Source organism: Dasypus novemcinctus, chromosome 9, assembly GCF_030445035.2.
Source record: "Dasypus novemcinctus isolate mDasNov1 chromosome 9, mDasNov1.1.hap2, whole genome shotgun sequence".
In the NCBI taxonomy this organism is placed as follows: Eukaryota; Metazoa; Chordata; class Mammalia; order Cingulata; family Dasypodidae; genus Dasypus; species Dasypus novemcinctus.
Genome location: NC_080681.1, coordinates 54,241,591 through 54,268,391, shown reverse-complemented (window position 1 = coordinate 54,268,391; position 26,801 = coordinate 54,241,591). Strand labels below are relative to the sequence as shown.

Here is a 26,801-nt window from a genome sequence, read left to right as displayed (position 1 = left end):
TTATTTTTACCAAATGTGTGTCCTTGGGAAAATTATTTAAGCTGTTCAAAATCAATTCTTCAGCTACAAGTTGAAACATTAATGCCACTATTTATGGCTACATTGGAGACTAAATGAGAAGAGTGATTTATTGTAAAGTACCTAGCTGTGTGACTTCAGGGAAGTTACTTAATCTTTCTTTTAATTTTTAAAAGATTTATTTTTATTTATTTCTCTCCCCTTCTCCCATTGTCTGCTCTCTGTGTCCATTTGCCGTGTGTTCTTCTGCATCTGCTTGCATTATCCTGATGCACTGGGAAACTGCATCTCCTTTTTTGTTTCATCATCTTGCTGCGTCAGCTCTCCATAGGTGTGGCGCCACTTCTGGGCAGACTGTGCTTTTTTCACATGGGGTGACTCTCCTTGCAGGGTGCACTACTTGCGCATGGCAGCAATGCACATGGGCCAGCTTACTACACGGGTCAGGAGGCCCTGGGGATCGAACCCTGGACCTCCATATGGTAGACAGACTATCAGTTGAGCCACGTCCGCTTCCCTACTTAACCTTTCCATGATTCAGTTTCTTTATGTTTAACATGTTTTATGTTTTACAATAGGGAAGTGTACATCACTCAACTGATAGAGCATCCACCTACCATATGGGAAGTCCAGGATTCAAACCCAGGGCCTCCTGGCCTGTGTGGTGAACTGGCCCACACGCGTCACTGCCGAGCACAGAAAGTACTGTGACATGCAGGGGTGTCCCCTGTGTAGGGGAGCCCCACGTGAAAGGAGTGCACCCTACGTTGAGCCGCCCTGTGTGAAAAAAGCATAGCCCACCCAGGAGTGGCACTGCACACATAGAGAGAGCTGACGCAGCAAGATGATGCAACAAAAAGAAACACAAATTCCTAGTGCTGCCAAGAATGCAAGCAGACACAGAAGAACACACAGCAAATGGACACAGAAAGCAGACAACGGGGGTGAGGGGAGAGAAATAAATAATAAAATAAATCTTTAAAAAAAATAGTACAATAATTATACCTACTTCATTGGGTTGTGTGAAGATTAAATTGATGCATAGTCATATCAATATATATAGTATTCACACACATATATACATTTGTTTAGAACTATGTCTGGCACACAAAGTTATATGTGTTACTTGTTATTATTTCCTAATAGCTAATACCATGCTTAGCATTGAAAAGAGATCAACAAATGTCATTAGTCTTTCAATTCTCCTAGTGAAAGTTATTTCTCACAAATAATATACTAATAGATTGATAGAAGATTATTGACTTCTAAAGAGGGGATAAGTATGCACTACTGAATTAAGAAATGCTTAGAAAGCAATAACTGGACAGATTTAAGACATATTAGAAAGTAGAATTGATAGGATATGGTGACTGATTTCCTGAGGGAGTGGAGAAGAGAGAAGATTTAATGATGGTTTCCTGGTTTTTATTTGGGTAAACAGATTTTTGGGAATCTCCTGCACTGAGAGAGGAGAAGCAAGCTTTGATGAAACAGGAGTATCATATGAAACAAGGACTAAAGGAGTCTATGTGATTTAGCAATACAGAAATTCACCTTGGAAAGAAGGTTTATTTGAGTGGTGGGGACAGAAGTGAGATTGCAGCAGATTGAGGAGTGGGTGATCAGTAAAGAAGTATTAGCAAGATATCCATATTGACTCTGATGAGGAGAGGACTCAATTGTTGTCCAGAGGGAGACTTTAAAAATGTAGATACTGGGAAACGGACTTGGCCCAGTGGTTAGGGCGTCCGTCTACCACATGGGAGATCCGCGGTTCAAACCCCAGGCCTCCACGACCCGTGTGGAGCTGACCCATGCGCAGTGCTGATGCGCGCAAGGAGTGCTGCGCCCCGCAGGGGTGTCCCCCGCGTAGGGGAGCCCCACGCGCAAGGAGTGCACACCCGTAAAGGAGAGCCGGCCAGTGCGAAAGAAAGTGCAGCCTGCCCAGGAATGGCGCCGCACACACTTCCCGTGCCGCTGACGACAACAGAAGCGGACAAAGAAACAAGACGCAGCAAATAGACACAGAAAACAGACAACCGGGGGAGGGGAGGGGAATTAAATAAATAAAAGAAATCTTAAAAAAAAAAAAATGTAGATACTGTGTAAGTAGCTGCAGTCAATCCTCATTATTCATGGATTCTGTATTTGAAAATTCACTTACCTGCTAAAATTTATTTGTAACTCCCAAATCAATACTCCAGGTGATTTCCCAATCACTTGCAGATATGGACAGAGCAGCCAAAAATTTAAGTCACGTGGCACATAGATGCCTACCTGAGGAGTGGCAAGGCAGCGCTCTCCCTTCTGGTTTCAGCACACATAATGGAAACAAGTGTCCTTTTCATGGTATACTTAGTGCCACTTTTTTTACATTTTAAAATTTTATTTAATCTATTTTGCTGCTTAAAATGGCTGAAGCCCTGCCCTGTGTTCTTTTTTTTTTTTGTAAAGATTTATTTTATTTTATATATTTCTCTTCCCTTCCCCCCCCACTGTCAGCTCTGTGTCCGTTCCCTGTGTGTTCTTCTGGGTTCGCTTGCATTATCAGGCAGCACTGGGAAACTGCGTCTCTTTTTTGTTGCATCATCTTGCTGTGTCAGCTCTCTGTGAGTGTGGTGCCACTCCTGGGAGAGCTACACTTTCTTCACGCAGGGCAGCTCTCTTTGCGGGGCGCACACCTTGTGCATGGGACACCCTTACATGGGGGCGCCCTTTTGTGGCACGGTACTCCTTGTGCAGCAGCACTGCACGTTGCCTTGTATTCTTAAACCCAAGAAGGCTGTGCTGTGTCTTAGAGGTAAGTATTAGGTAAGCTGAACTGTGGCATGAATTTTAGTGCTCTTGGCTATCGGTTCAAGGCTAATGAACTAATAATACATAGCAAATAAGGTGTCTTTAAGCAGAAACACACATAAAACAGGGTTATGTACTGATCATTGGCAAGAATGTTGTGAACATAGGCTCACAGGAATCCAACCCTGTATTTCCCTTAGGACAATGGGTCAGTAGTCACTAATTCAGTGTCCCTAGAGAATATAGAGCTACAATGAATAGCAATAATTGACTACTTATGATTTTTCAGAACTGTAGTGCTTCTAGGATACAAAGTGGCTTAAGAATGGTTTTAGTCTAGCTGGAGGAGTAGGAGGCAGGTATAAAAAGAAAAAAGAAATGATGAGGAAAGAGGTGATCTCCTAAGGTACCACATGTACAGATTTGTAAATAGAGATATAGGCATTCAGTCTCAGAGTCATTGGTACGGGAGAGAATATTTGGGTAAGCTTTCAAAGAGGAGGTGAAATTTAAGCTTCTTCTTGAATCAGAACTAGGATTTAGGGGGTCAGGAAGGGCATGGGATAGGGGCGTGTTGGTGAATGGTATGAATGGAGCCTTGGGCAGAGTGACCCAGCTTATTCATGACAGTGATTAGAGGGGTAGAGTAAAAGCATGTCCAGTCAGCTCATTTCTTTATCTTTACTGGAAAGGCAAGATTGCTGGAAAGCTGTTTATGTATCCTGCATGGTATCCCTCAATACAGGAGAAGTCAAATAAATATTACCCAAATATTTGTTAGGTAAATGTTGACTGTATGAAAAGCTAAGGAAAATAAAAAATTTGCCTAGAGTTGACTAAATAGGAAAATGAAGGTCTTTAGTCTCAGAGAGTCCATTTTGAGTCACAAATTTGGGACTTTATTTTAAAATGTGAAACAATAATATGGTCTAACTACAGAATTCCATTCTATGATGTTTACAAAAATGTGCTGTTAAATAAACCATCCCATTAAATTCCTCCATCATTCTCATTCTTTATTTATTTATTTTTTTTGGTGGACTCTTTTTTTTTATTTCCCCCACCTTGTTGGTTTGTGCTTATTGTCTGCTCTCTGTGTCCTTTCACTGTGTGTTCTTTGCTTATCTTTTCTACTTGTCTTTTTCTTTAGGAGGGGCTGGGACCTTCCAGTGTGGGAGACAGGCACTCAATTACTGGAGTCACCTCAGCTCCCTGGTCTGCTTCATCTCTCACTGTCCCTCCTCTGCATCTCCCTTTGTTGCATCATCTTGCTGCACCAGCTCTCCACAAGGAGATCCTGGGAATCAAACCTGGGGCTTCCCATATGGTAGACAGGAGCCTAATCACTTGAGCCACATCCACTTCCCAATCTCATTCTTTCTTGATCTTTACTCCTCCAGTGTCAAAAAGAAAAAATTAAGTAAGAGTTTACTGGTCACCAATAATATGCCTAGCTCACAGGTCTTGCTCCTGTGGAGCTTATGATCATCTTGGGAACAAGTGACGTGAAAGCCAGGGTGAGGAGAAATCAATGAGTGGAATCTTGAAACATGGGGAGATTTGTTCAGAGGAGTGAATTCAAACATGAGCAAAGGGAAGGACAGAGGGAGGGAAGAGCCAAGGGTATTATGGGGCAGTCAGACAGCCTTGACAAAGGGTTAAAACTAAAATAATCCTCAGTCCTCTTGGCTGATAACTTACATCCCTGAGAATAATATTTCTAGACCATAGGGAATGGACCATCTAGTGTCTTGAAAAGAATCAACAGCTCTTCTCAGCAATGGAAGAGACGAGACGCGAATTGTTCAGTGAGCGGTTTTAAAAAAATAAATAGACCCATTCATTTCTTTTGAATCTTCAAAGTGTCCTTGATGGAAGGCATGTGGGACAAAGCACTTCTTAACCTGCCCTTTCACAGAGACAGGGGCGTTTAGTCTCCTGTGTTTACCAAGAGGAAATCGAGAAACCTTAGGAAAAACCATAGCTTCCAATATCATAGGGAAAGTTGTAGCTTCAGATTCGTCTAGCAAGTAAAATGTTCCCTTTCCTGAGTTATCTACAAATTACTGCTTCTCCAAGAGCTGCAAATATACTTTTTCTTAAGCACTCATTTGTGACTCACTCTGAGATGTCAGAGGGAGGCACTCCCTCAAGGTAGCACTGTGCAGGAACACAGCCTCTGCTTGTCAGAAACAGAGCCCACCTAGCCTGCTGTCGTGGAGTTGCCCAAGCCCAAGGCCTCTCTACTTAGTACATTAAACCTCCTGTGTTGGTAAAGCACAGCTCTCCTCTCAGCTATTATTTCTAAGCCTAGCCCTCCTCTGTACTATACCTGTGTACCTACTACAGGGTCTTTTAACAGGAAATGTGGCACACAAAAAATCAGTGGTGTCTGCCAGACTGAATTCACAAAGTTTTTCTTCTCTTGTGTCAAAGATAAACTGAGGCATTTTAAAAATGTTGTTAAAGTTTATTTGGGTAACAAGCAATTGGGCAGCAGGAACTCCACGCAAGGAGAAGTAAGGGGAAGCTTGTATAGGGCAAATGTGAAAACAAGTGAAGAAATGTTCTGATTGGCTGACGTTAAGTTTCTAGATATGTGCTGATTAGTACTGTATGTTTGTCCTTCTGATAAGCTGTCTCTTCTGCACCTAAACTACGTTATCACCAGGTGTTGCTTTTTTCCAATTCTGTAGGGTGCATTCCATTGGTCCATTTTCTTGGAAAACTCCTGAAAATCCATTGTTTCTGTCTTCTGGAAAATCTCAAAAAGGGATCTCTCCCAGCAATGCCCAATTAAGGCACATTTTTGTTTTACTTAACACTTGTCTTTCCCTCTCTCTGGCCTTGACTCTTTTTCTCTCACTTCCCCATTAGTGCCCACAATTGAATTTTAGCGTGCAGTGTAGAGGGTTATCCAGTCTTCTATGTGAGAGTGTTAAGGAAGTGTTCAGACGGTCCACAGCACATTGTTGCAGAGTTAGTATATGATCTGGTTTCTTAAATGTGGGTAAGAAGAGACCCAGGACAATTTCCAGTACAAGTGGTGCCCTGTAGTTGGCATCCTTAGCATCCTATCTCCACATGTAGCATGGTGCAGGAGGCAGGCTTGTATCCTCAGAGTTCAGGGAAAAGGAAGTAGACAATGCAGGAAAAAGAACAGTTATTAATCAGAAGATCTGTTAGGTGATCTTGGCAAAAAACCAAAAACAGAAACTAAAACCTCCCTGGACTTCAAATACCTCCCTTATAGAATAAGAGATTATTTCATAATCTCCAAAACCCCTTCAGGCTGTAAATAGTGCTTGCTATATCTCCTTTTTGTCTAAGTCTGTCAGACTTCTCTGACCCAGATTTTCTCATTATTTTCTGCCTGTCCTTTCTTTTTGGAAGACTCATGTTCCTTCATCACATATAAATATCCAATGCATTTCAGGGCTTACATGCAGAGTAAGCTCACATAGGAACCCTGGGGTTTTTAGTATTTTCAAAATTAAGTGTTCAGAAAAGTGACTAGGAAGCAGTACAGTGGAAGAGCAAGAGTTGGGACAGTCTTTGAGTCTTTTGGTTTTGTGACTTTATTTTAGTGATCAGACTAGTAAATATCTTATGCTTCCACACTTGGATGTTGCATATACCTCTTTTGCCATTTTCTTCATTCCCCCAAGTTTTGATTATGGTTTTTTTAAAGGAGGTACTGGATATTGAACCAAGAGCCTTATACATGGGAAGCAGCCTCAAACCACTGAGCTGCACCCGCTCCCCTGATTATACATTTTATAGGAGAAGTTTGTTCCACGTGACCCTCCTGTGACCCCCAAATCTAGACCTCACAACCAACTGTCTGAAGTCAAAGCCTTTGCTCATCCATAGTCCAAATGCATTAGGAAAATGTTATGCCCTGTGAAGAAAATATAGTCAATATGATGTTTTCCAATATTCTTCCTCCCTTTCTCAATATTAAATTAAAATAAAACAAATCATATAAAATAAATACATAGCTGTCCTCTCCTATGATAGTACCTTGATTATCACTTCAGCATTCAAAAATGTTCCATTTGCAATTTGCATATCTAAGATTTGTCATACAATTATACCCTGTTAAGATGGATGAAAAATAACTAGTCACACAGGAATGGTTTGCAAGTTGATTCCGGGGAGCTTACTTACAGAAACCTCACAATCAATAGCGTGTGCGTGTGTGGTTAGATTTATTCGGTCATTAGCACATTTTCTTTTGCATTTTGTAGTGCTGAGCAAATAGTAAATGAAGAGTCGTATGTGTTTTTTTCACGGTACCCTCAATAAATGGGTTTAACTACAATACAAATCTTATAATCCACCTCTTCAATCCCACTGGTGATGGGACAAATCCAGTAGCTTTAGAAGTAAGCCTTCAAATATACTTCTACCGACAGACTGAAGTTTGTTTTAGGAAAAGTCAAGTCTCTACAATCCTTTGCATTTATTGGAGTTTCCTGTTTCCATGGTTTCCAAGAGTTCACTGAAATTAGGCTTTCAGTGGTTAGGAGTTCATGATATAGGGCTTTGGTAAATTCCCTCCTTCTTATCTAGATTATATTCAAGATCTGTATATGGCTATTGTTGGGTGACTTTTAGGGGCTGTGGTGCTGTCTGCCCTCTTGGTTCTTCCCCTGGATGCCCTTTCTAAACAACTGAGGATAGACATGAGGCATCTCAAGTCAGTCTGAATGAATCCAAACATCTGGAATCATGAAAAAAAGAATTCTCTTTTTATTTTTAGTGAAGAACTACTTTCAAAGGGATTAATAGGGAAATCTAGGCTTGGAGTTCTCTGGCAAAGAGGGAGTTCCTGTCAAGGAGGGATGCCCTAATGAAATAAAATCTATGAAATAGGTCCCAGAGGCTTTTACTTACCTTGTAGGAGAATTGATGTTCCAGTAAAATTGTCACCAGTTTTCTACATGGAGCTAAATTGCGAGGGATCCTCAAGTGGTTGCTGAGAGTCCTGTTACCACATTACATATATCAGTAAGGAGATATTAATACGATTCCTGAACACAAACTATGCTATTTCCAAACCTGGGGTTAAAACCCAAAGACCTCCAGAGGTTGCCGCTCATGAACATAATGACATTTTTGTTTGTTTGTTTGTTTGTTTGATAATGACATTTTGATCACTAGTTATTACCCAATGATGTAAAAGACAGACAAGGAAATATGAGATGGGAAAAAAAAGAAACCAAAAAAGAGAGTTACAATAATGGATCTATCTGTGCCTACAAGGAGCTGATCTAGATAACCTGAAAGTATTTTTTTAGGAAAGGCACAAAATTCCAAAGTGAGTAGATGTGATTTACACTGTATTTCAAGGGTCTTGAAACAAATTGGAAGCAGTTCAGAATATGGGTTATATCTTCCAAAAAGTTGAAGCTTTTGGGGTAAAGAAACCACCTTGTGTGTGGCAGTGGCAAAGGCTGGGGCAGGGGGGCGGGTTTCAAGGGTGGCTCAAGAGGACAGAACAAAGTAGTTGCCTATGCTTAAGGCCGCCAAGGTGGGTCTCCCTGGAGAGAAGTCTATAGCGGGAAGAGAGTTCTGAGGCATCAGGTAGACCCACCGGTAAAATGGAAAAGTATTGCAGCTGGCAGTTCCAGGACTCCTCTCTATCAGGTCTGAATGATTGCTTGTCAGGCAGATGTGTTTGTAAACTAATGACTTTCACAGTGTGATGAGATTGAAAATGAAGCCTAATTGCTTCCACTGATTTAACCCTTGGAATTCTTCCAGACATGCTGACAGCCATGTGTCTTTAATCATGTGAGTTAATCACCTTCAGGGACATATCAGAAAATAGTGCTTTAGAGGAGGTCTGGGAAGCCTGACAATTGTCTTATTAGGTTTATACTTCTAGGGCTGTCATCTCTTCAAATAAGGGACACTGAAAGGTGGCCACTGTGCCCTTAAACTGGTGTTTGTTAGTAGCAAATGACACCAGCAATTACCTGGCTCCGTAATTCAGGGGGAAAAAAGTATGAATATGCATGGGTTTAAGTGTCTTTTAAACAAACACTTAATGGTAGCTGAGTGAGAGTCACAAGTCACCTTGATCCTTCTTCTAAGACTACCAAGAACTTCAGTCCAGCTCTGGAAGAAAGTCAGAATTGGAAAATGGTCTAATAATCAGGCCAGTCTGATTAATAGTGACAATTAGTATTGGATTACAGTGCATAACCAACTGATTATGAATCATTTGAGCACTTTAGGTAAATTTTCAATACAGGCAATTAAAATGAAAAGACTCATGATCCTTACATAATGACTTCATTAAATTAATTCAGTTCCAAAGTTGGAGAAAATTTTCTTTTGTCACAAGGAAGCAGCAGAATTTGACTTCCATTCACTTTACTTAAAAGAAAACAGGAGAAAACTCTTCGAATATTTAAACACACACACAGAGAGAAAAAGGCTTATTGTTTTGGAAATTGAACTGTGTTCCTGTGAAAAAAGAACTGAAGGTCAAAGCATGGATTCTATTCACATAGCTTATTTGGGTGAAGTAAATTTTGCCCTTGGTTATATTTTGTATTTTGCATTGTTAAGGTTAAAAGGACATTATTGGGTTGTGATCTGCAAGGCACAGATACTTCACAAAGAGATAAATACTCAGTTCTGTTACATAAACAATTGTCCCAAATAATTTGCTTCATGATAAAATACAAAATTGGAGCCAAGTCCAAATACTCTGTTATGAATGCAGCCAAAGGAATAAAGATTCCTTTAGGTGAAATGCAGTCATTCAATCAAAGCAGCAAATGTTTTACAGAACTAAACAATGAGAATGGAAGGAGAGGAACCTCTCTAGGGCTGAAAGCAAGCTGAAATATTCCAAAGTGAAGTCGGTGTCTGCTGTGGGTTTTGATTCAGGAAATCATTTTACTTCTAAGACTCATCTAAGCTTTATAGTACACAAAGTGCATTTGCATTTAAGTTGCATAAACTTTCTGTGAGCTGGGTTCTGTGTGTATTAATAAGAATCAATATGTTTAGTACTTCAGAAATTATAACTTTCCATGTGTTTTAGCTTTTCATGCTTTTTCATTCTTCTTCACAATTTTTAAAGATGAGCAACAAAGACTCAGAAAGTTAAAATATTTTAATTTGTCCAAAACCACAGGGCTAGTAAAGGCAAACACTATGTATTTTTTTTAAGATTTTTTTTTTTTTTATCTCCCCTCTTCCCACTTGTTCTTGCTGTCTGCTCTCTGTGTCCATTTGTTGTGCATTCTTCTGTGTCTGCTTGTCTTCTCTTCTTCTCTTTAGAATGCACTGGGAACAGATCCTGGGATCTTCAGACATGGAAGAGAGGTACTCAACTGCATGAGCCACCTCAGCTCCCTGGTTTGTTGTGTACCTCATTGTCTTTTTTCTCTGCGTCTCTTTTTTGTTGCATCAACTTGTGTCAGCTTGCTGTGCAGGCCAGCTTGCCTTCCCCAGGAAGCCCTGGGAATCAACCCAGGACTTCCAATATGGTAGATGGGAGACCATTCACTTGAGCCACATCTGCTTCCCAACAGTAAGTATTAAGCACTGTCTTCTGATTCTAGGTCCGTTTGTTAGCTAAATGCTCTGGGTTCTGGGCTTCTAGGTTCTTGGCTTATGTCACATAAAAGAATTTATGGACACGCCATAAGGTAAGCAAGGTAATAAAGAGTTTATTAAGAAAGACATGGACTTCTTTCTAGACATGGACTTCAAGCATGCTCTAAGATAAGTCAGGTACCTGGGACCCTGGGTTAGACCTTTTTAAAACCTTTTTTCCTCACTGTTTATAATGTGGGGGTGGAGGCCTAGCTGTTTGCTGTTCTGATTGGTTGCCCCACCTGCTAATTCACAGGGGGCCAAAATGATGAGGCCTTTTGTTTAAAGGTATCCAGAGCTTCCCCTTGACCCCAAAATGAGTTCCAAATGTAATCTTGTGTCCAGGGTCTCACAGGATCTTATTGGCAGCCTTCCCCTCAGGAGGTTTCCATGTGGGGTCTCACGGTCATGTCATCTGCCTGGCATGTTCTCTGCTGGGTATTCAGCTGTGAAGACCTACACTAACCTGCCTCACCTTGTCCTACTTGTTACCATCTGCCCCTCCTCTTCTTACATCTCTTTCATTTCTATCCCTTCTCTTAAGACTACTGCTTCTACTTTTTTAGTGATGCCTTTCATGATTAATTCTTACATTCAAAGTATTCTTTTCTAGGTCTCCCACAGTGAAAATCATTTAAAATCCTGTATTAAGTACAATAATACAGCTTTCTTTCCTTTTGTTTGCTTTTCATTCCAATCAGATTGCAGTCTCTTTGAAGGCCAGCACTGCAGTCTCTAGTAGAGAACTAGGCGTTTACAGCAGGGAAAGTAAATATCTGGCATTTGAGAAAGAGAGGTTTGTAAACCTGTGCAAATTGCTCCTTGACAAACACCATTTTTGCATACTATTTCTCTGAGGAAGCAGCATGACAAATGCAGCAATAAAGCCCTTTGAGCTGCTGATGCTGCAAAGTTAAATCAACCACTCATCGCTAAGCAGCTTGCGTCTGGGTTTAAGGCTCACCTGACACACCAAAATTGTGAGCTACCAAACAGCATGGATTTTGGGAATTACACTCATTTAGATAAACTCAAAATATTAAGTCCATAAATGTTGAAAATCATTGTAAGACTTGTGGACCTTTATCTACTTCACTTCCCTAAATGGTCTTTACTGGAACTCACAGCTATCTGGAGAGCATTCCTCAGTGACACTTCAGCCTTCAAGGTGTTTCTGGAAAGCTTGGCATGTATATGTGCATGTGTGTAATTTATGTGTTTAAGTGTATGCATTACAGCATCCATCCACCATTTTCCTCCTTTTTTTCAATGTAACTTACCTCTCTTCATTTTCTGCCTCCTCTGCTTGATTCCTTTCCCTTAGGTGCTAGCTCAACCAATTACTGACAGGTTTGCTTATCTGTCAAACTCAAATCAAAGGACCTGATTCACAGGGCTGTCACCCTCCAATGCCATCACATGCCTGAAGGTGCTCTGCAGTGTCATATATAACAGAAGACTGTCTCTCCCCAGAAGTTTATACAAAAGCAAACAGACGAAAATGAGCCTCATGGGTCATCTTTCTGGGGAAATAAAGTCTCAGAATTCCCATCACCCTTCTTTTATTTCTCTCTTCTGGTCCTGATGATTGTCTCCCTAGCACTAACACTCTTCCCGTGCCTGACTTATTTCCCAGGTGTGATTGTAAATTCCCCTGTTAGCAGAGAACTTATATGTTCCTTAGAGAGCCTCTGGCACATCAGTCATGCTCTGGAAAGAAGGAAAGTCTTTGCCTGCTGTGTCTTGGTGGTACAAAGGTACATTAGATTTATTCCCATGTAGCCTGTTGACTTCAGTCTCCTTACCTTATGGTCATACGATGGAAACAGGAATCTTTGGCACTAGTGATAGGCCTCTATCTTCATCCAAGCAGAATTTCCAGAATTTCTCTCTACACATCTAATTATAGCGGGCCAGCTCTTCAGGCCTGGGTGAGTCAGTAACTCCTAAAAAGGGCAGACTTTGGAGCCAGAGAGACAGAAATTTGAATGCTGGCTCCACCTCTTCACAGCTGTGAGAACTGCCATCTGACTTAACCTCTCTGAGCCTCAAATATCCAATTATAAAGTAGGTATGCTAATACAAACTGCATCTACCAGGAAAGGAAAAAATGTGGAAAGCCTCTGTTGCCTGCCCACAGGGCTTCCTCAAGCAATATATATACCCTTCTCTCTTTATAAATCATAAAGAGAGACCATCCTCTCTATTACTGCTCAACCATTCCCATAATTTTCATTATTCTTACTCTTATCAAAAATTGTGGTTCATGGCATTTTTCAGGAAGAAACTCTATCAGTTGAGCCACATCCACTTCCCAGTTGAGCCACATCCGCTTCCCCCAGGCTCTGATTCTAAGCACAGTGCTCACTAAGGCCTCAGAGCTGTTGCTTAATGAGCACACATTTCTGTCAACTTCATCCCTGTTTGTACCCCTCCATTTATTTCCCTCCACATAGGAAGTATGGCTTAACACTAACTGGAGAAATGAATGAATGTATCATAGTGGTAGCTCTAAAATCAATTTTTAATTTTTACTCTGAGTGGTTAGAGAAGAGGCGGACAAACCCATACTACTCCCTTGAAGTCATTGGGGATTTTCATTTTATTCTTGACATTTCCTAAAGTGCTCTCCTTCTGCAGTTTCACTTTCAGAGCATCATTTTTGACAATTGTCCCCATTTGCTGCGGTGAACTCACATTGTCCTAGGTTCCTAAATTATTACTTAATCCATTATTGGGTTTGATTTGCTGTTGTTTGTCAAGAACACAAGAGTTTACTTTGTGATTTCAGTTTGATAAATGCTATGGTTATTTATCTGATAAGTCCAATCTTGCCAAGCATGACATTGACTTTAGTCAAGTTCATCAGCCTCCAAGTCACTCACTATAATTTTCATTAAAATTCTTGGACTTTTGGTAAGAGACAACTCTTTCTAATTGGATATATATTGCTTTTGATTAAGGACCCCAAAATAGAAAACTTGATTTGGTGATCCTTGGTTTTGCTCTCTGTTTGTCCTCTATGTCTAAATGTTCCCAAGATCTAAACATTTCAGAGTTGTAGATGAATTTGCCCTATCCTATTTCTGTTTTCCATTCTACCTTCATAATTTAGACCTTCAGTACTTAGATCCTAAAATTATCCTTAAACACCAACCTCTCTGCTAATAGAGCATTATACCCTGTGGCAATTTGATATTGTTTATGAATTCCAAAAATAGATATTGGATTATGTTTGTAAACTGTTCTATTCTTCTGGGCATTTTAGATTATATTGGATTCAGAGGTTTCACTTTTACTTGATTAAATAATGACTAAGACTTTGATTGGGCCACATCGGTAGGATATTGAGTCCCACCCCCTTGGTGGGTGAAGATTCACAGAGAAACCACACTGCAGAAAAGGGAGGTGAGAGTTTTGATCTTGGAGCCAGGGAAATAACCATACAGAGAAGCAGATATGTGAGGAAGGAGAGAAGGCTCCATTAGACATGGCAGAGGCCCTGGGAAGAGAGATGAGCTACAGGCCTACAGGTCTACAGGTCTACAGGTGGCCTTGTGGAGAGAGCAGGGCAGCTGAGCCCAGAGAAAAACAAGCCCCAGGAAGAGAGGAACCCTGGAAACCTGAGCCTTTGCTGACATTGGCAGCCATCTTGCTTCAACAGGATGGCAACAGACTTTGGTGAGGGAAGTAACTTATGCTTTATGGCCTGGTAACTGTAAGCTTCTACCCCAAATGAATACCTTTTATAAAAGCCAACAGATTTCTAGTATTTTGCATCAGCACACCTTTGGCTGACTAATATATACCCTATGCACAAAAATCTGTCCTAACTCACTGGTAATTCAACATCACTCTTCTACCTGTATTTCCCCTCATTATCCTCTAGCATGGACTCTCTATTTTAGTAAATATGTTTGTGATGGTTTAAAACTGAATGGACCCAAGAAAATTATGTTCTTAATGTTAATCCACTCCTGTGGGTGTGGACCTATTAGAGGTGGGACCTTTCTATAAGTTTATTTCAGTTAAGGAACTTTTGATTGGGTTGCTTCAGTAAGGCATGGTCAGCAGAGGGGAGGGTTCTTAATCTTCTTACTGGAATACTTCATAGGAGAATGGAATTCAGATGAAGAAAGACAGAAAAGCAACAGAAGCCAGAAACTGAAGGCAACAAAACCTGGAAGAGAATGGAGAGACTAACATACACTGCCATATGCCTTGCCATGTGACAGAGAAGTTCAGGATATCCAGCAACCAATCTTCAAAGAGAAGACATCACCTGATGATGCCTTAATTTGGACATTTTCACAGCCTCAGAACTATAAGCTTGCAAGCTGATAAACCCCCACTGTAAAAGCCAACCCGCTTCTGGTATATTGCTTTCAGCAGTCTAGCCAACTAAAACAGATATTGGTACCAGGAAAGTCGGGTACTGCTACTACAAATGCCAAAAATGTGGGAACATCTTTCTAAATGGGCAAGGAGTGGATTCTGGAAGAATTGTGAGGTGCTTGGTTGGCAAAGCATAGATTGTTTGAAGAAACTGTTGTTAGAAATATGGATGCTAAAGGTACTTCTGATGAGGACTTAGACAAATACGATAAACATGTCACTGAAAACTATAAGACAGGGAACCCTTGTTTAAAGTGGCAGAGAATATGGCAAAATTGAGTCTTTATGTCAGATGGAAGGCATAATTTGAAAGTGACGAGCTTGATCTTTAGCTGAGAAGATTTCCAAAATAAATGTGCAAAGTGTGGCCTGGCTTCTCCTTGAACTTTATAGTAAAATTCAAGAGGATAGGGATAAGCTGACAACTGAGCTCTTGGACACAAAGAAACCAGAAATTGATGGTTTGGAAAATTCTGAGCATCCAGAAAACCCATGTAAGAATTTAATTGAGCATGGAACAAGTCAGGTCAGGATTAGAAATGCTGTTATCCAGGGAAGATTTGCAGAAAGTTGTATTGTCTGACAGATGGGACCCCTGTGTACTACATGCAAAACCAACAAGTTATTTTTGTGTGAGATCTGTATGAAAGGAATCACTGCCAGCCTGGACTAAAAGGGACAAAAAAGGGACAGACTGAAGGAAAAGTGACTTAAAAGGCAGAATATTTTCTCAGGCCAGGAGAGTAATGGTAACTGATGTGTCTACTAAAGACATTTTCTCAGACCAAGAGAGTAGACCCACTAATGTATGTGGAAAGAGTATGCCCTGGAACTTGGAGAAGATGGACCTTCTGCCCCATTGTCAAGGAAGAGTGTTACCAACCCAGGCTTTTCAGATGCCCGGGGTTTTCAGAGAGGCTGGCAGCCACCCAGATGCTTGAGGAACATGGAGCTTAGAGCATGGCCACTGGGCAAAAACTTGGAAAGAGTGGAGATGCAGTGCCATCAAGGCCTGAGGACAAAGCATCACTCTATATAAAACTCTCAGACCTTGAAATCCTAATGGAGTATGCCCTGCAGGGTTTTGGAACTATTTGGGACCCTTGACCCCTGTTTTCCTTCCAATTTCTTCCTATGGCAATGGGAATGTTTATTCTATGACTGTTCCTCCATTGTATATTAGAAGTTGATAACTTGTTCTCAGTTTCACAGGTAGATCCACAGACTAAGGGGAATTGTGCCCTAGGACAGACCATGCCTATAACAGATTTTGATGGGACTTTTTACTTAATATTGTTACTAAAATAATTTAAGGCTTTAGGATATTGTGATGGAATGAATATATTTTGCATATCGAAAAAACATATCTTTTGGGGTTCCAGATGGTGTGGTGTGATGGCTTGAAGCTGACTGGACCCCAGAAAATTATGTTCTTAAAGTTAATCCATTCCTGTGGGTGTGGAACTATTATTGGTTGGACCTTTCAATTAAGTTACATCCATTAAGGGCCTTTTGATTAGGTTACTTCAGTAAGGCATGGCCCTCAGGTGTTCTTAGTCCTCTTATTGGGGTCCCTTATAAGAGAATGAAATACAGAATAGAGAGAAAAGCAATGGAAGCCAGAAGCTGAAAGCCACAAAACCTAGAAGAGAAGGAAGAGAACAGAAGAAGCTACCATGTGCTTTGCAGTGTGACAAAGGAATCCAGGATTGCTGGCAGCTGGTCTTCTGGAAGAAAACATCACGTGATGATGCCTTGATTTGGACATTTTCACAGTCTCAGAACTGTAGCTTGTAAGCTAATATATTCCCAACACGAGGAATACCCCTGCATTGCACAGCATTCCTTGAGCTCATCAGCACTGCATGTGGGCCAGCTCACCACATGGATCAGGAGGCCCTGAGTTTGAACCCTGGACCTCCCATATGGTAGGTGGACACTCTATCAGTTGAGCCAAGTCCACTTCCTAAGACATCTTTCAGTAAACGTTCAAGACTTTGAAGGCAGGGAAAATTTTTTTAAAAATTTTAAAAACACTTTGAGCTTCCAAGAGAAAGACTCAAGTTATACATAAGGAGGAAAGAAAATCAGATTGATATTAGACATTTTGAAAGCAATATTCTACTCAAAAAAAGAAAATATGAATTGAGAATGTTATATCCAGCCTGAGGAAATTTACTAAAGAGCAAGCTTTAGATAGCAGAAATTATCAGAGAAGCTTTAGCCTAAGGATGGAAGAACCAAATATTTGCTGAGAGCAGATTCTTCCCTGATGGGGAAAAAACACAGAAGGAATAAACACAGAAGGAATGGTGTAACTTGAATATCACCATCTTGCAACTCCTAGTGAGACTGGAGATCCAGGCTGTACCCAACAAGGGCACTAAAGCCATCAGACAAAAGACTGATGCACCTGAACACACCAGTCAGCCCCTCACTGCTCCAGACAGGACCACCAGCCCTGCACCTCTTAGAATGCTGTGCTGTACTCTGGCCAAAAGAACAAAACCTGGCCCATCATGGCATCACATCAAACTGGCAGAAAGCAGGAAAATGGGGGAAGAGGCAGGCATGTTAAAAGGCAGCTTGAGAATACAGTCAAGTAAAGAATTTGGAAAGTCCTCCATTGTTTACTTTGAATGCTTCTATCACCCAAATTATCAGCAAATTGTAAATTCCTTGAAGATGGAATACGTAACTTGTAATATTTTACAATTCCCAGAGTGTCTTGGTAATGTGAGAAAAGTAAATATCAGGTTCTGGGGGAAAGTTTATATGTTTAACCTAAGGATGATTCATAAAATGAATGTTCATGAATTGCCTATTATTTGCTAGGAACTGTCTAACATCTGAGATGGTGACCCAGCTGAACTGGATTCTAGATCCACACTGGCACAACCTATAGAACCTCACTTGATATACTTAAATTCTCTAAGCCTTGGACTCAGAGGGTTAAACCAGGTTAGCACTAATAGCTCTTCCAGTTCTAGGATTCTTTGAATTTTTAATATTTACTTATAGATTGATAAATGATGTTCAGTAAGTACTTGCTGATTAAATAACAGCTTTTTCTCTTCCAAACTCATAACTGTTGCCTGAAATGAGTAGGTTCTATTTTTCAGGTTCCCTTTCATTTATTTGTTCAACAAATGTTTATTGAATACTCCTATGTTATAAGCAGTGTGCTAAAAATGCTGGCAACCCAACAGTGAACAAAGACACTATTCCTGCATCCTGAGACACCCTGACTCATATTATAATGCACTGGGTGCACCAGTGACCAAATTCAATTAAGTTTCTTTCAAAGAAGGATAAAATTTTGCTAAATACACCTCCTCCAACTCCAATTAGCAGTTATAATCATTCTTAGTAACATAAATTATTTAATTTGGAGGAAGGTTAAACAACCAAATGAATAAAATATTCCCTAGAAGTATTAATTATTTGGTGCTTCTCTAGATCTGTGATTTTGAGGCATTGCCTCAATGGCTGCTATTTTGGAAATGGGAATGGTTAAACAGCTATTCTGTGTTTCCCTAAATTTAACTAGAAGAGCTCCTTTTGCAAATCTGTTTTATATATTAAGGTCATGCTGCTAAAAGAACAATTTTGATAAGCAAGGTCCTAGATAAAAAATTTGAAATAAAATAATGGAGGGAGTAATATATAGATATATGAAATATATATGGTATATATCTATATCTATATATATATAATGTATTTATCATTTTAATTCATATCTGTGGAACATAGCTCTCATTTTGCTCCAAGAGGCCAAGGAAATGTGGTATTGAAACTCTCCAAATGAATCCAGTGATACAGTAGGTAGATGCATTTTTTTTGTTGCACTTGAACTTCCAAGGAGCTCCTGATGTTGTACAGTTCTTTGTCCTTACAGTATCATTCTCATCATTTATCTTATTTGACAATTTGTAGTTAAGAGAGTACCTTGGGTGTTCCTGTTTTGATGTCCTCACATACCTCTACGGTACGTTACCTAAGCAATGACTTGGACCGTATTCTAGATATTTAGTACTTGAGAAGAGAATCTAGCCTGTACTCCAAAGATAAAATTCATTATTGATACAAGAGAAGTTCAAAAGTAACTTTCATATAAAGCTCAAGTGGTATCTGAAAGAATTTATATAAATGATTCAACATTGTACTAGAATTCCTTGGAACTAGAAAATAATTGCATTTTCCTTATTTTGATCATAAAGCAAAATAATTAAGGATAGAGCAGATAAAATAACTATACTATAGCCTATGCTCACTAAAAGAAATCCAGTGGGGATCTTCTAATATTGAAATGACTCACAAGCCAAATGTGAAACGATATAAAGAAAGAAATTCAATAAAAAGTTTTCAAAGACAATCTCAGATCAGGATATGCATGTCTCTAAGATATTGCCCAATTCAATTCACTAATATAAGGGAAGAATGACCCCTCTTTGGGCTCTGTCCCAGCCTTAATGTACTTCTAAAAGGGACATTTAATCAAACTTGAATTGGATTGGGAGACTTTAGTGACCTTTATGTCTTTTCCTCCCCCAAATCTTAAAAAGATGGTTTAGCTGGAATCATTTCATAGGCCTTTTAAAAATATTCCTTTGTCCTGGGATTGTAGCTAGAATGTATTGGTCAAGATCTTGTTCATAGAATTCTATTATTATAATCATTTCAGGCCCTGCCTTGAGCTGTCCTTGCACCCAGGGTTCCAGCAAAGCAGTTTCCCTTGCTCTGACTCTATAATAATATGTTTGCAGATACCTTTAACTCTTTGCCAGTAACCACAGTCATGTGAGCAAATGAGACTCAAGGAGGTGAAAAGCTGATCTTCAGCTCATGGGTCTTTTTGAAAAGTTTGGGAGGGGGCGTCTGTCTAAAGCAGGACTTCTGTATACTTTCAATGTTTGCTAAAACATGATCACATTTTGTAAATATTTCTTTTGAACTAGCAAAACAGAAAGTCAAAGTCACTGATCTGAGATCTACGTTAGTCCTTTGGTGCCCATTTTGCTATTTATCCATTTTGTCCTCTTCCTTAGGGGTCAAGGAAATCGTAGGGAATAGTAAATTTACTCAAAGTCTACTTTTTCTTGCAGTCACAATATCCTTCTCTATGAGGACGGGCATGCTGTGGTAGCAGATTTTGGAGGTGAGATTTCCATGAATAATACCCCACATTTCTTCAGCTTCTTTCTTCATTCCTAGATAGTGCTTGATACTTGCATGATGAATCTAAAACTAAAACACTAACAGTTTTATTTCCCTCAGTTATTCAAATTTCAGTGACCCTGAATTTTGAAAGTATAGCATTTGTTTTCAACTTTTCCTCTTTGATAGCCTCAGTCGAAAGAAAGGAATTTAAGTATGACTGAAGTTCCTTCTGGTTTCAAATCTTAGATATTCTTTGACCTTGGTTTCGAGATACTTCCTTTGACGTGAGTTTGTTTTCTCTTTCCCTCAGAATCAAGATTTCTACAGTCTCTGGATGAAGACAACATGACAAAACAACCTGGGGTGTGCTGCCTCTTATGTTCCCTATAATTACTAAAACAATTAAAATGTGTAAACTCAGCCTGAGAGGAAGTGAAATGAGAGCATTTTAACTGGAAACAATGTCATTGTCCCAGTGGCAGGATAATGTTTTATGTTTTCATCCTTAGTAAGCCCACAAAAGAACTATTTCCAACCTCTGCTAGAGAAGTAGATTAGCTATATATTTGGAAAGTGTTGTGGATAAACTTAACACTGATTTTGTCTAAAATATAACTGAAAAGTCCATGGTGAATATGGATAATTGGCTTTCATATTTACATCTCCTTATTAAGTAGTAGATTTAACATTTAGTAAATAACTAACTGTAAAATTAGTACCACCATCTATTAGCTATTCATAATTTTCAGCTTTAGCATTATAAGGCAATAGGTGGTATAGTCAAGCATTAATGTTTAAGTAAAATATAAATTATAATATCTGAAGCAAGGATAATTATACTCTAAATATCCACAATTAAATTCATTACCTGCTCCTGCCCTAAAGGAAAAATGTTTGCCTCTCTGGACTATGTGTATTATTTAATTGCCCAAGCTTGGAGTCATTTTTTATTTCTTCCCTTCCTTCTTTCCCCTTACACATTAACATGACTCAACCAATTTTTCTGGTTGTTTCTTAGTTTCTTTTAAGTTCACTTAGCTTCTCACTTCTAACTTTAGGTCCCCATCATCTCTTTTCTGGACTATTGAAAAAGCCTCTAACTCTAATCTTCTCTCTCTCTCTTTTTTTTTTTCCAGTTTATGTTACTTTATCATTTATTTGGTATTTGATCAGTGGGCTTATTTTGCAAGAATGAAAACAAGTTTCCCACTATATTTATACCACCATTAAATATGAGCAATGACAATGTAAATCTTTATTTCATTTCTTTACAGTTTCTTTATAAGTGAAGAAAGTAATAATGTAATAAAGCTAATTATAAATCTCATCATAAGTGATACAAATATTTTTAGCTAAACAGTTAACATTAACATTGATTCTTTTTTTGTCTTTATTTTTTTAATGTTACATTAAAAAAAAAGGAGGTCCCCATATACCCCCAACCCCCTCACCCCACTCCTGCCCCCCATAACAACAACCTCCTCAATCATCATGAGACATTCATTGCATTTGGTGAATACGTCTCTGAGAACCGCTGCACCTCATGGTCAATGATGCACACCATAGCCTACACTCTCCCACAGTCCACCCAGTGGGCCATGGGAGGACACACAATGTCTGGTAACTGTCCCTGCAGCACCACCCAGGACAACTCCATGTCCCGAAAACACCCCCACATCATATCTCTTCCTCCCACTCCCTACCCCCAGCATCCACCATGGCCACTTTCTCCACACCAATGCCACATTTTCTTCGCTTACTAATCACAATAGTTCATGAATAGAATATCAGTAAGTCCACTCTAATCCATACTCTATTCCTCCATCCTGTGGACCTTAGAATGTTTGTGTCCACTCCACATCTATGTCAAGAGGGGGCTTATTCCTTCAACATCAGCTAAGTGTTGCTGTTCTGAAAATTCCCTTACTATACACCATCAACAAGTCGTTGTCCCTCCCCTCTGCCCCCGCAGGCTAAAATCTAAATTCTTTTGGCCTCCTCAATCTGGCCCCAGGGCACTTTTCTAGCTTGGTCTCTGACCACAATGTCTCTCAAGCTCCCAGCACTCCAGTGCACAAGCCACCTGGCCACTCCGCCTACGCACTGTTTACTTTCACATCCCTATAATTTTGACCTTGGAGTCTCTGCCTGGAAAGTCCTTGACCAGGACACCACCTGGATGGAGTTTACTGATCTTGCAAGGCCCCAGGCAAATTTTACGCATTTTAAACACTCTCTTGTTCCACAATGATCCCCTCTCCTCTCCATCCACCCCTGTCCTACAGACACTCCCACAGAAAATCTTTATCCCTCTGTGATTTTTGTAGCACTTTGTACACAGTGCTTCTTAGTGCTCTGATTCACTCATTCAACAAAGATTTATTGAGGGCTGGCCGTATCTAGGGATTGTGCAAAGTTCCAGGAATGAAAAATATGAATCAAAACTTAGTGCTTGAGCTCAAGGAACTCATTATTTAGTGGGAGAAATTGTAATTAGCAGACTTAAAGGAATGTGGAAGTTTAAGTGATAAAGGTATACTAGAATACTACAGCAGCTCAAACTGGTGGATAGGAGCTAATCAGAGGACAGTAAGTATGGAGGAGGATGCCAGGTACTGGATCGTATGCTCATAGGCACAGGAGAGGATGAGAAACACCGTGCTTCCTGGGGGACCTTCCAGGGGCTTGGCATTGTTGGCATGGACAGTGTGGGGAAGAGAACGTGAGAGGTGAGTCAGAAAGGAAAGCAGGAGCCATATCACGGACCATGTTGTATTGTAAGTAGGGTTTTGTGTGCTTGCTATATTTCACTCATTCATTCAACACATATTTATGGAGCAAATAGTGGATGCCACATATTCTGGAAACAGGGGATATAGAATTGAACAAAATAAAGTCTTAATCTCATGGAACTAATATTCTATTGGGAAGAGACAGATATTAAACACATTAAAAAATATGTATCATAAAGCCATATGTGTTATGAAGAAAACACAGAGCAGAGCAAGGCTGGGGCAGGGTTTAGATAGCATGACAGGGAAAAAGAACACTTGGTAAGGTAACAATTGTGCAGACTCTGCAGTAGGAGTCATTCATATGACTCTGGGGGAAGAACACTGCAGACTAGGGGAACAGGGCATGCAAAGACCCAGAGGCAGGAGAGTGCTTAGTGAGCTCAAGGCCAGAGTGGCTGGTGTGGGTGAGCAAGGAGGAAAGTGTGATAGATGAGGCAAGGGAATTGAAAAGAATGAGTCCTCATTTGGGAGAACCTACCAGACTTCCCCTAGTAGGGCTGGGACATAGAGATGGCTAGATCAGTGGCTATGAATGCTGGCTGCTCATTAAAATCCCTCTGAGAACTTGTAAAGAGCATAGTCTGAATGCACCCCCCAGAAATTCTGATTCAATTGACCTGCTGTTTAAAGTTTCCCTCAGGTGATTCTAACATGCAGTCACTTGAGACTCACTGACTAAATAAACATTCTTGAATGGAATTGAATTGAATCTCACCAACAGCAAGTAATATTAATTCTTCTATCCTAGAGTCATAGTCTTTAAGCACAGGCACTACTCTAGATTTATTTTGAAAGCTATTTTGTTTCCTACAAGTTATGTGGACTTATATGAGTTCTCTAATTACTCTATTACTCCCCTGTGCAAAAATGGTCATACAGTATGCCTACTCCCACTTATGCAGTGTTGTGACACAGTATAATCTTTTATATAAATGGATGCTATTTAGAATATGAAAGCTCGTGTGGAAGAATTGCATATGAACACCATAATCGGAATAAAGATATTCTTGGAAAGCTATAATTGTGCGGGATTTCAAAATCAGGTAGACACTTCAAAAGAATTATCAGCAGCCAGCACTACACACAGAATTTCAGCAAGAGTAATAAAAGAATACTGGTTTCTTTCAGTGGAAATTCAAAGAAGGAATATGTGTGGCAAAGATCAGATGACATGATGGCTAAAGAATCATGGAATGTTAGAGCTGGAAGGCCCTGATTCCTTTGTTTTGTCCTTGAGGAATCTGAGGTTAGCCCAGAGCTGCCCAAATAATCAGTGGCAGAGTTGGAACTAGAATTTCATCTCCTAACTCAAAACCTAGTGCTCTGTCCAGAAAACCATAAATAAATCAAAGTAACACATTTGCATCTCAGGGTGGAAATTTGTTTTTTAAATTGAAGAATATGTAATTGCAAATGAAGAGAAGGTAAATAATGTCATTGAAACATATGAGGAGAGAACTTTGTACAGATAAACTTTTAATATTTTATGAGATTTAAAAATATATATTGCACAAAGAACACTCAGAAATAAGACAACTGGAAATAAAGGAGGTATGACAGACCTGATACTGCCAGTGAAAAATCTACTTCATAAGAATATTCTGGGCACTCCCCTAGGGCCCTTTCTTTCCTCCCCCATGAAGCCATTATTTATGGACCTAATTTTACGATTCTTAAATCACAACCTGAATGAAGGAAGGTGCCTCCCACACTGCCTGCTTCACTCCCAGGGAGTCACAGAGTCCCTGGATTCCATAGCTGACTGTTCAGAAGCTTGTAAAACTTCTAGAATAAAGATGCATGTAGGTAAACAACAAAATGTTACTGTTACAATAACCATTTTATAAGAAGCAGAATTACTGGTTGATTAATATTGCTGTGATATATTGGGGTGAGTTATGGACTTTATGCTCTTTCAGTGATTAAAAAAGTGCCCTCTGAGAAGCTGGGAGAGGCACAGTGCACAGGATGTGTGACATTGGTGTTATTTTATGTTTAAGTCTTTTGAAAGCATTGGGAGAACACTTAACACATCCTCACTAAGAAGAACGCTGTTCTGCAGTGGAAGAACTAAACCCTTGGTACATGACTTGTGGCTATTTCTCGCTCTATAGAACCTCCGTTGGATGGCTCCTGAGGTGTTCACTCAGTGCACTCGGTACACCATCAAAGCTGACGTCTTCAGCTACGCTCTGTGTCTGTGGGAACTCCTCACCGGTGAAATTCCATTTGCGCATCTCAAGCCAGGTAAGACATGCGGCAATTAGAGTTTCTCTGTTGTCAAAAGTAGGGTGCATTTTCTCAAACTTCAAGAAATAATTTTTCCCCAACATGATTATTCTCAGTGGGAAGGAAACTGCCTTAAATTAGTTTAAGATGTGTGCCCAATCCTGAAAAATTAAGCCTCAATGCTATAATTTTGGATGCTAACACACAGAGGTGCAGGTAAATTTTATTAAAGTGTAGGGCTTGATTTATCTATTAACAAGTTAAGCCAAAGACATTGTGGCATGTGGGTGCAGATAATGTGGACAATGTAATATTTACTTTATAAAATTAGATTTTAGAAATGTCTTTTTAGAGTATATATAGGGGTGAGCCAAAAGTAGTAGCACAAAACTAACTTCTCAGGGCTGTTTTTTATTTGTCTCATATTATACAAAAGAGGATTGCTTTTCTTATTAGTTTTGCATTACATATATGGATATATTTTTTTAAATGGGGGGTTGTGAATGTATTAGTCAGCCAAAGCGTGCTGATTCAAAGCACCAAGAATCTGTTGGTTTTTATAAAGGGTATTTATTTGGGGTAAAGGCCTACTGTTAAAAGGCCCTAAGGAGTCCAGCACAAGGTACCATAAAAGGTACTTTCTCACCCAAGTCAATTGTCATGTGTTGAAGTAAGATGGCAGGCCTGGTCTCTCCTTCCTTCTTCTTCTTAAAGGCTCCTTGGGTCTAGCTTCTTCTTATCTCAGCTGTAGGCTGGCATAGGGTTTATTTCTTTCCAGGCTTCCCAGCTCAGCTGCTCTGTTCTCTTCAGCTGCAAACTATCAAACAAATGGCTCATTTCTCTTTCCCGGGGCTGCAGGATCAAAGTTCTCTCCTCTGCAGTGTCTATGGAGCTCACTTTCTACCTGTGCCCTTTTGTATCTTCTGGAGTGAGTGCCCGTTTATATCAGCCCAGCAAGGGAACGGGGACTTAACCTGAGTTATACCCTACTAACATGGTCCAATCAAAGTCCTAATCTTAACATAATTTAATCAAAGACATCTCAGCTGAATCTAATACAATCAAAGGGGATCACACCCAGAGGAAAAATCTGGTAGCTTTTGTTATACCTCTTTGGGATTTTCTACAAAGATACTTATATTGTCTGTGAATAAAGATAATTTTGTTTATGTATTTCCAATCAGTTTGGGTTTTTTAAAAAGCTTTTTCTTGTCCTCTTGCACTGGCTAGGACCTCCAATACAATACTGAATAGAAATGGTGAAATATAAATGCCTCAATTCTATCTACTTAACAATTCCTCCATCTCCATCCAAGTTCAAACATCCATCTTTCATAAATTATGAATACTTATTATTCATAAATAATCTCAAACTGCTTTGGTGAGCAAGCCTAATTTTCGTTAATGATATACATCATGCTCTGTGTGTGTGTATAAGGTGTGGTGGGAATTTAATCAAAGCCAAAATATACACATTTTGAGACTTCAGTAAACTTTGTGTGTCTCTTGATATTACTTGGGTTGGTCTGGTGTCTTCTCACACTGAATTCTGCTGATTACTTATTTATAACCACCATTAGAAGGGAAACTCCTAAAGGACAGGGCAATATTTTATTCAACTTTACATCCCCCAAATCTAGTGTGCTTAATAGATAGTTACCAGATGAAATAAAAAATAAATGTTAAATGAATTGTATTGTGAGCTCCTAGCAGCCATCCTATCACAATATATCAGAAGGCTAAAGATCATAGAAAAAAGATCTTACTGGGGTGGCGGACTTGGCCCAG

The 26,801-nt window shown here is 39.7% G+C and overlaps 1 protein-coding gene across 2 annotated transcripts in view; it reads left to right on the top strand.

Moving 5' to 3' along the window:
• TNNI3K (TNNI3 interacting kinase) overlaps window positions 1–26,801 on the top strand; it is a 423,099-nt gene that overhangs the window by 296,904 nt on the left and 99,394 nt on the right. For both annotated transcript variants that reach the window (XM_058303361.2, XM_058303360.2), the window contains 3 exons: window positions 19,935–19,987; window positions 20,300–20,352; window positions 24,899–25,031. In XM_058303361.2, the coding sequence (XP_058159344.1) occupies window positions 19,935–19,987; window positions 20,300–20,352; window positions 24,899–25,031 (239 nt within the window). The remainder of the gene's footprint in view (window positions 1–19,934; window positions 19,988–20,299; window positions 20,353–24,898; window positions 25,032–26,801) is intronic.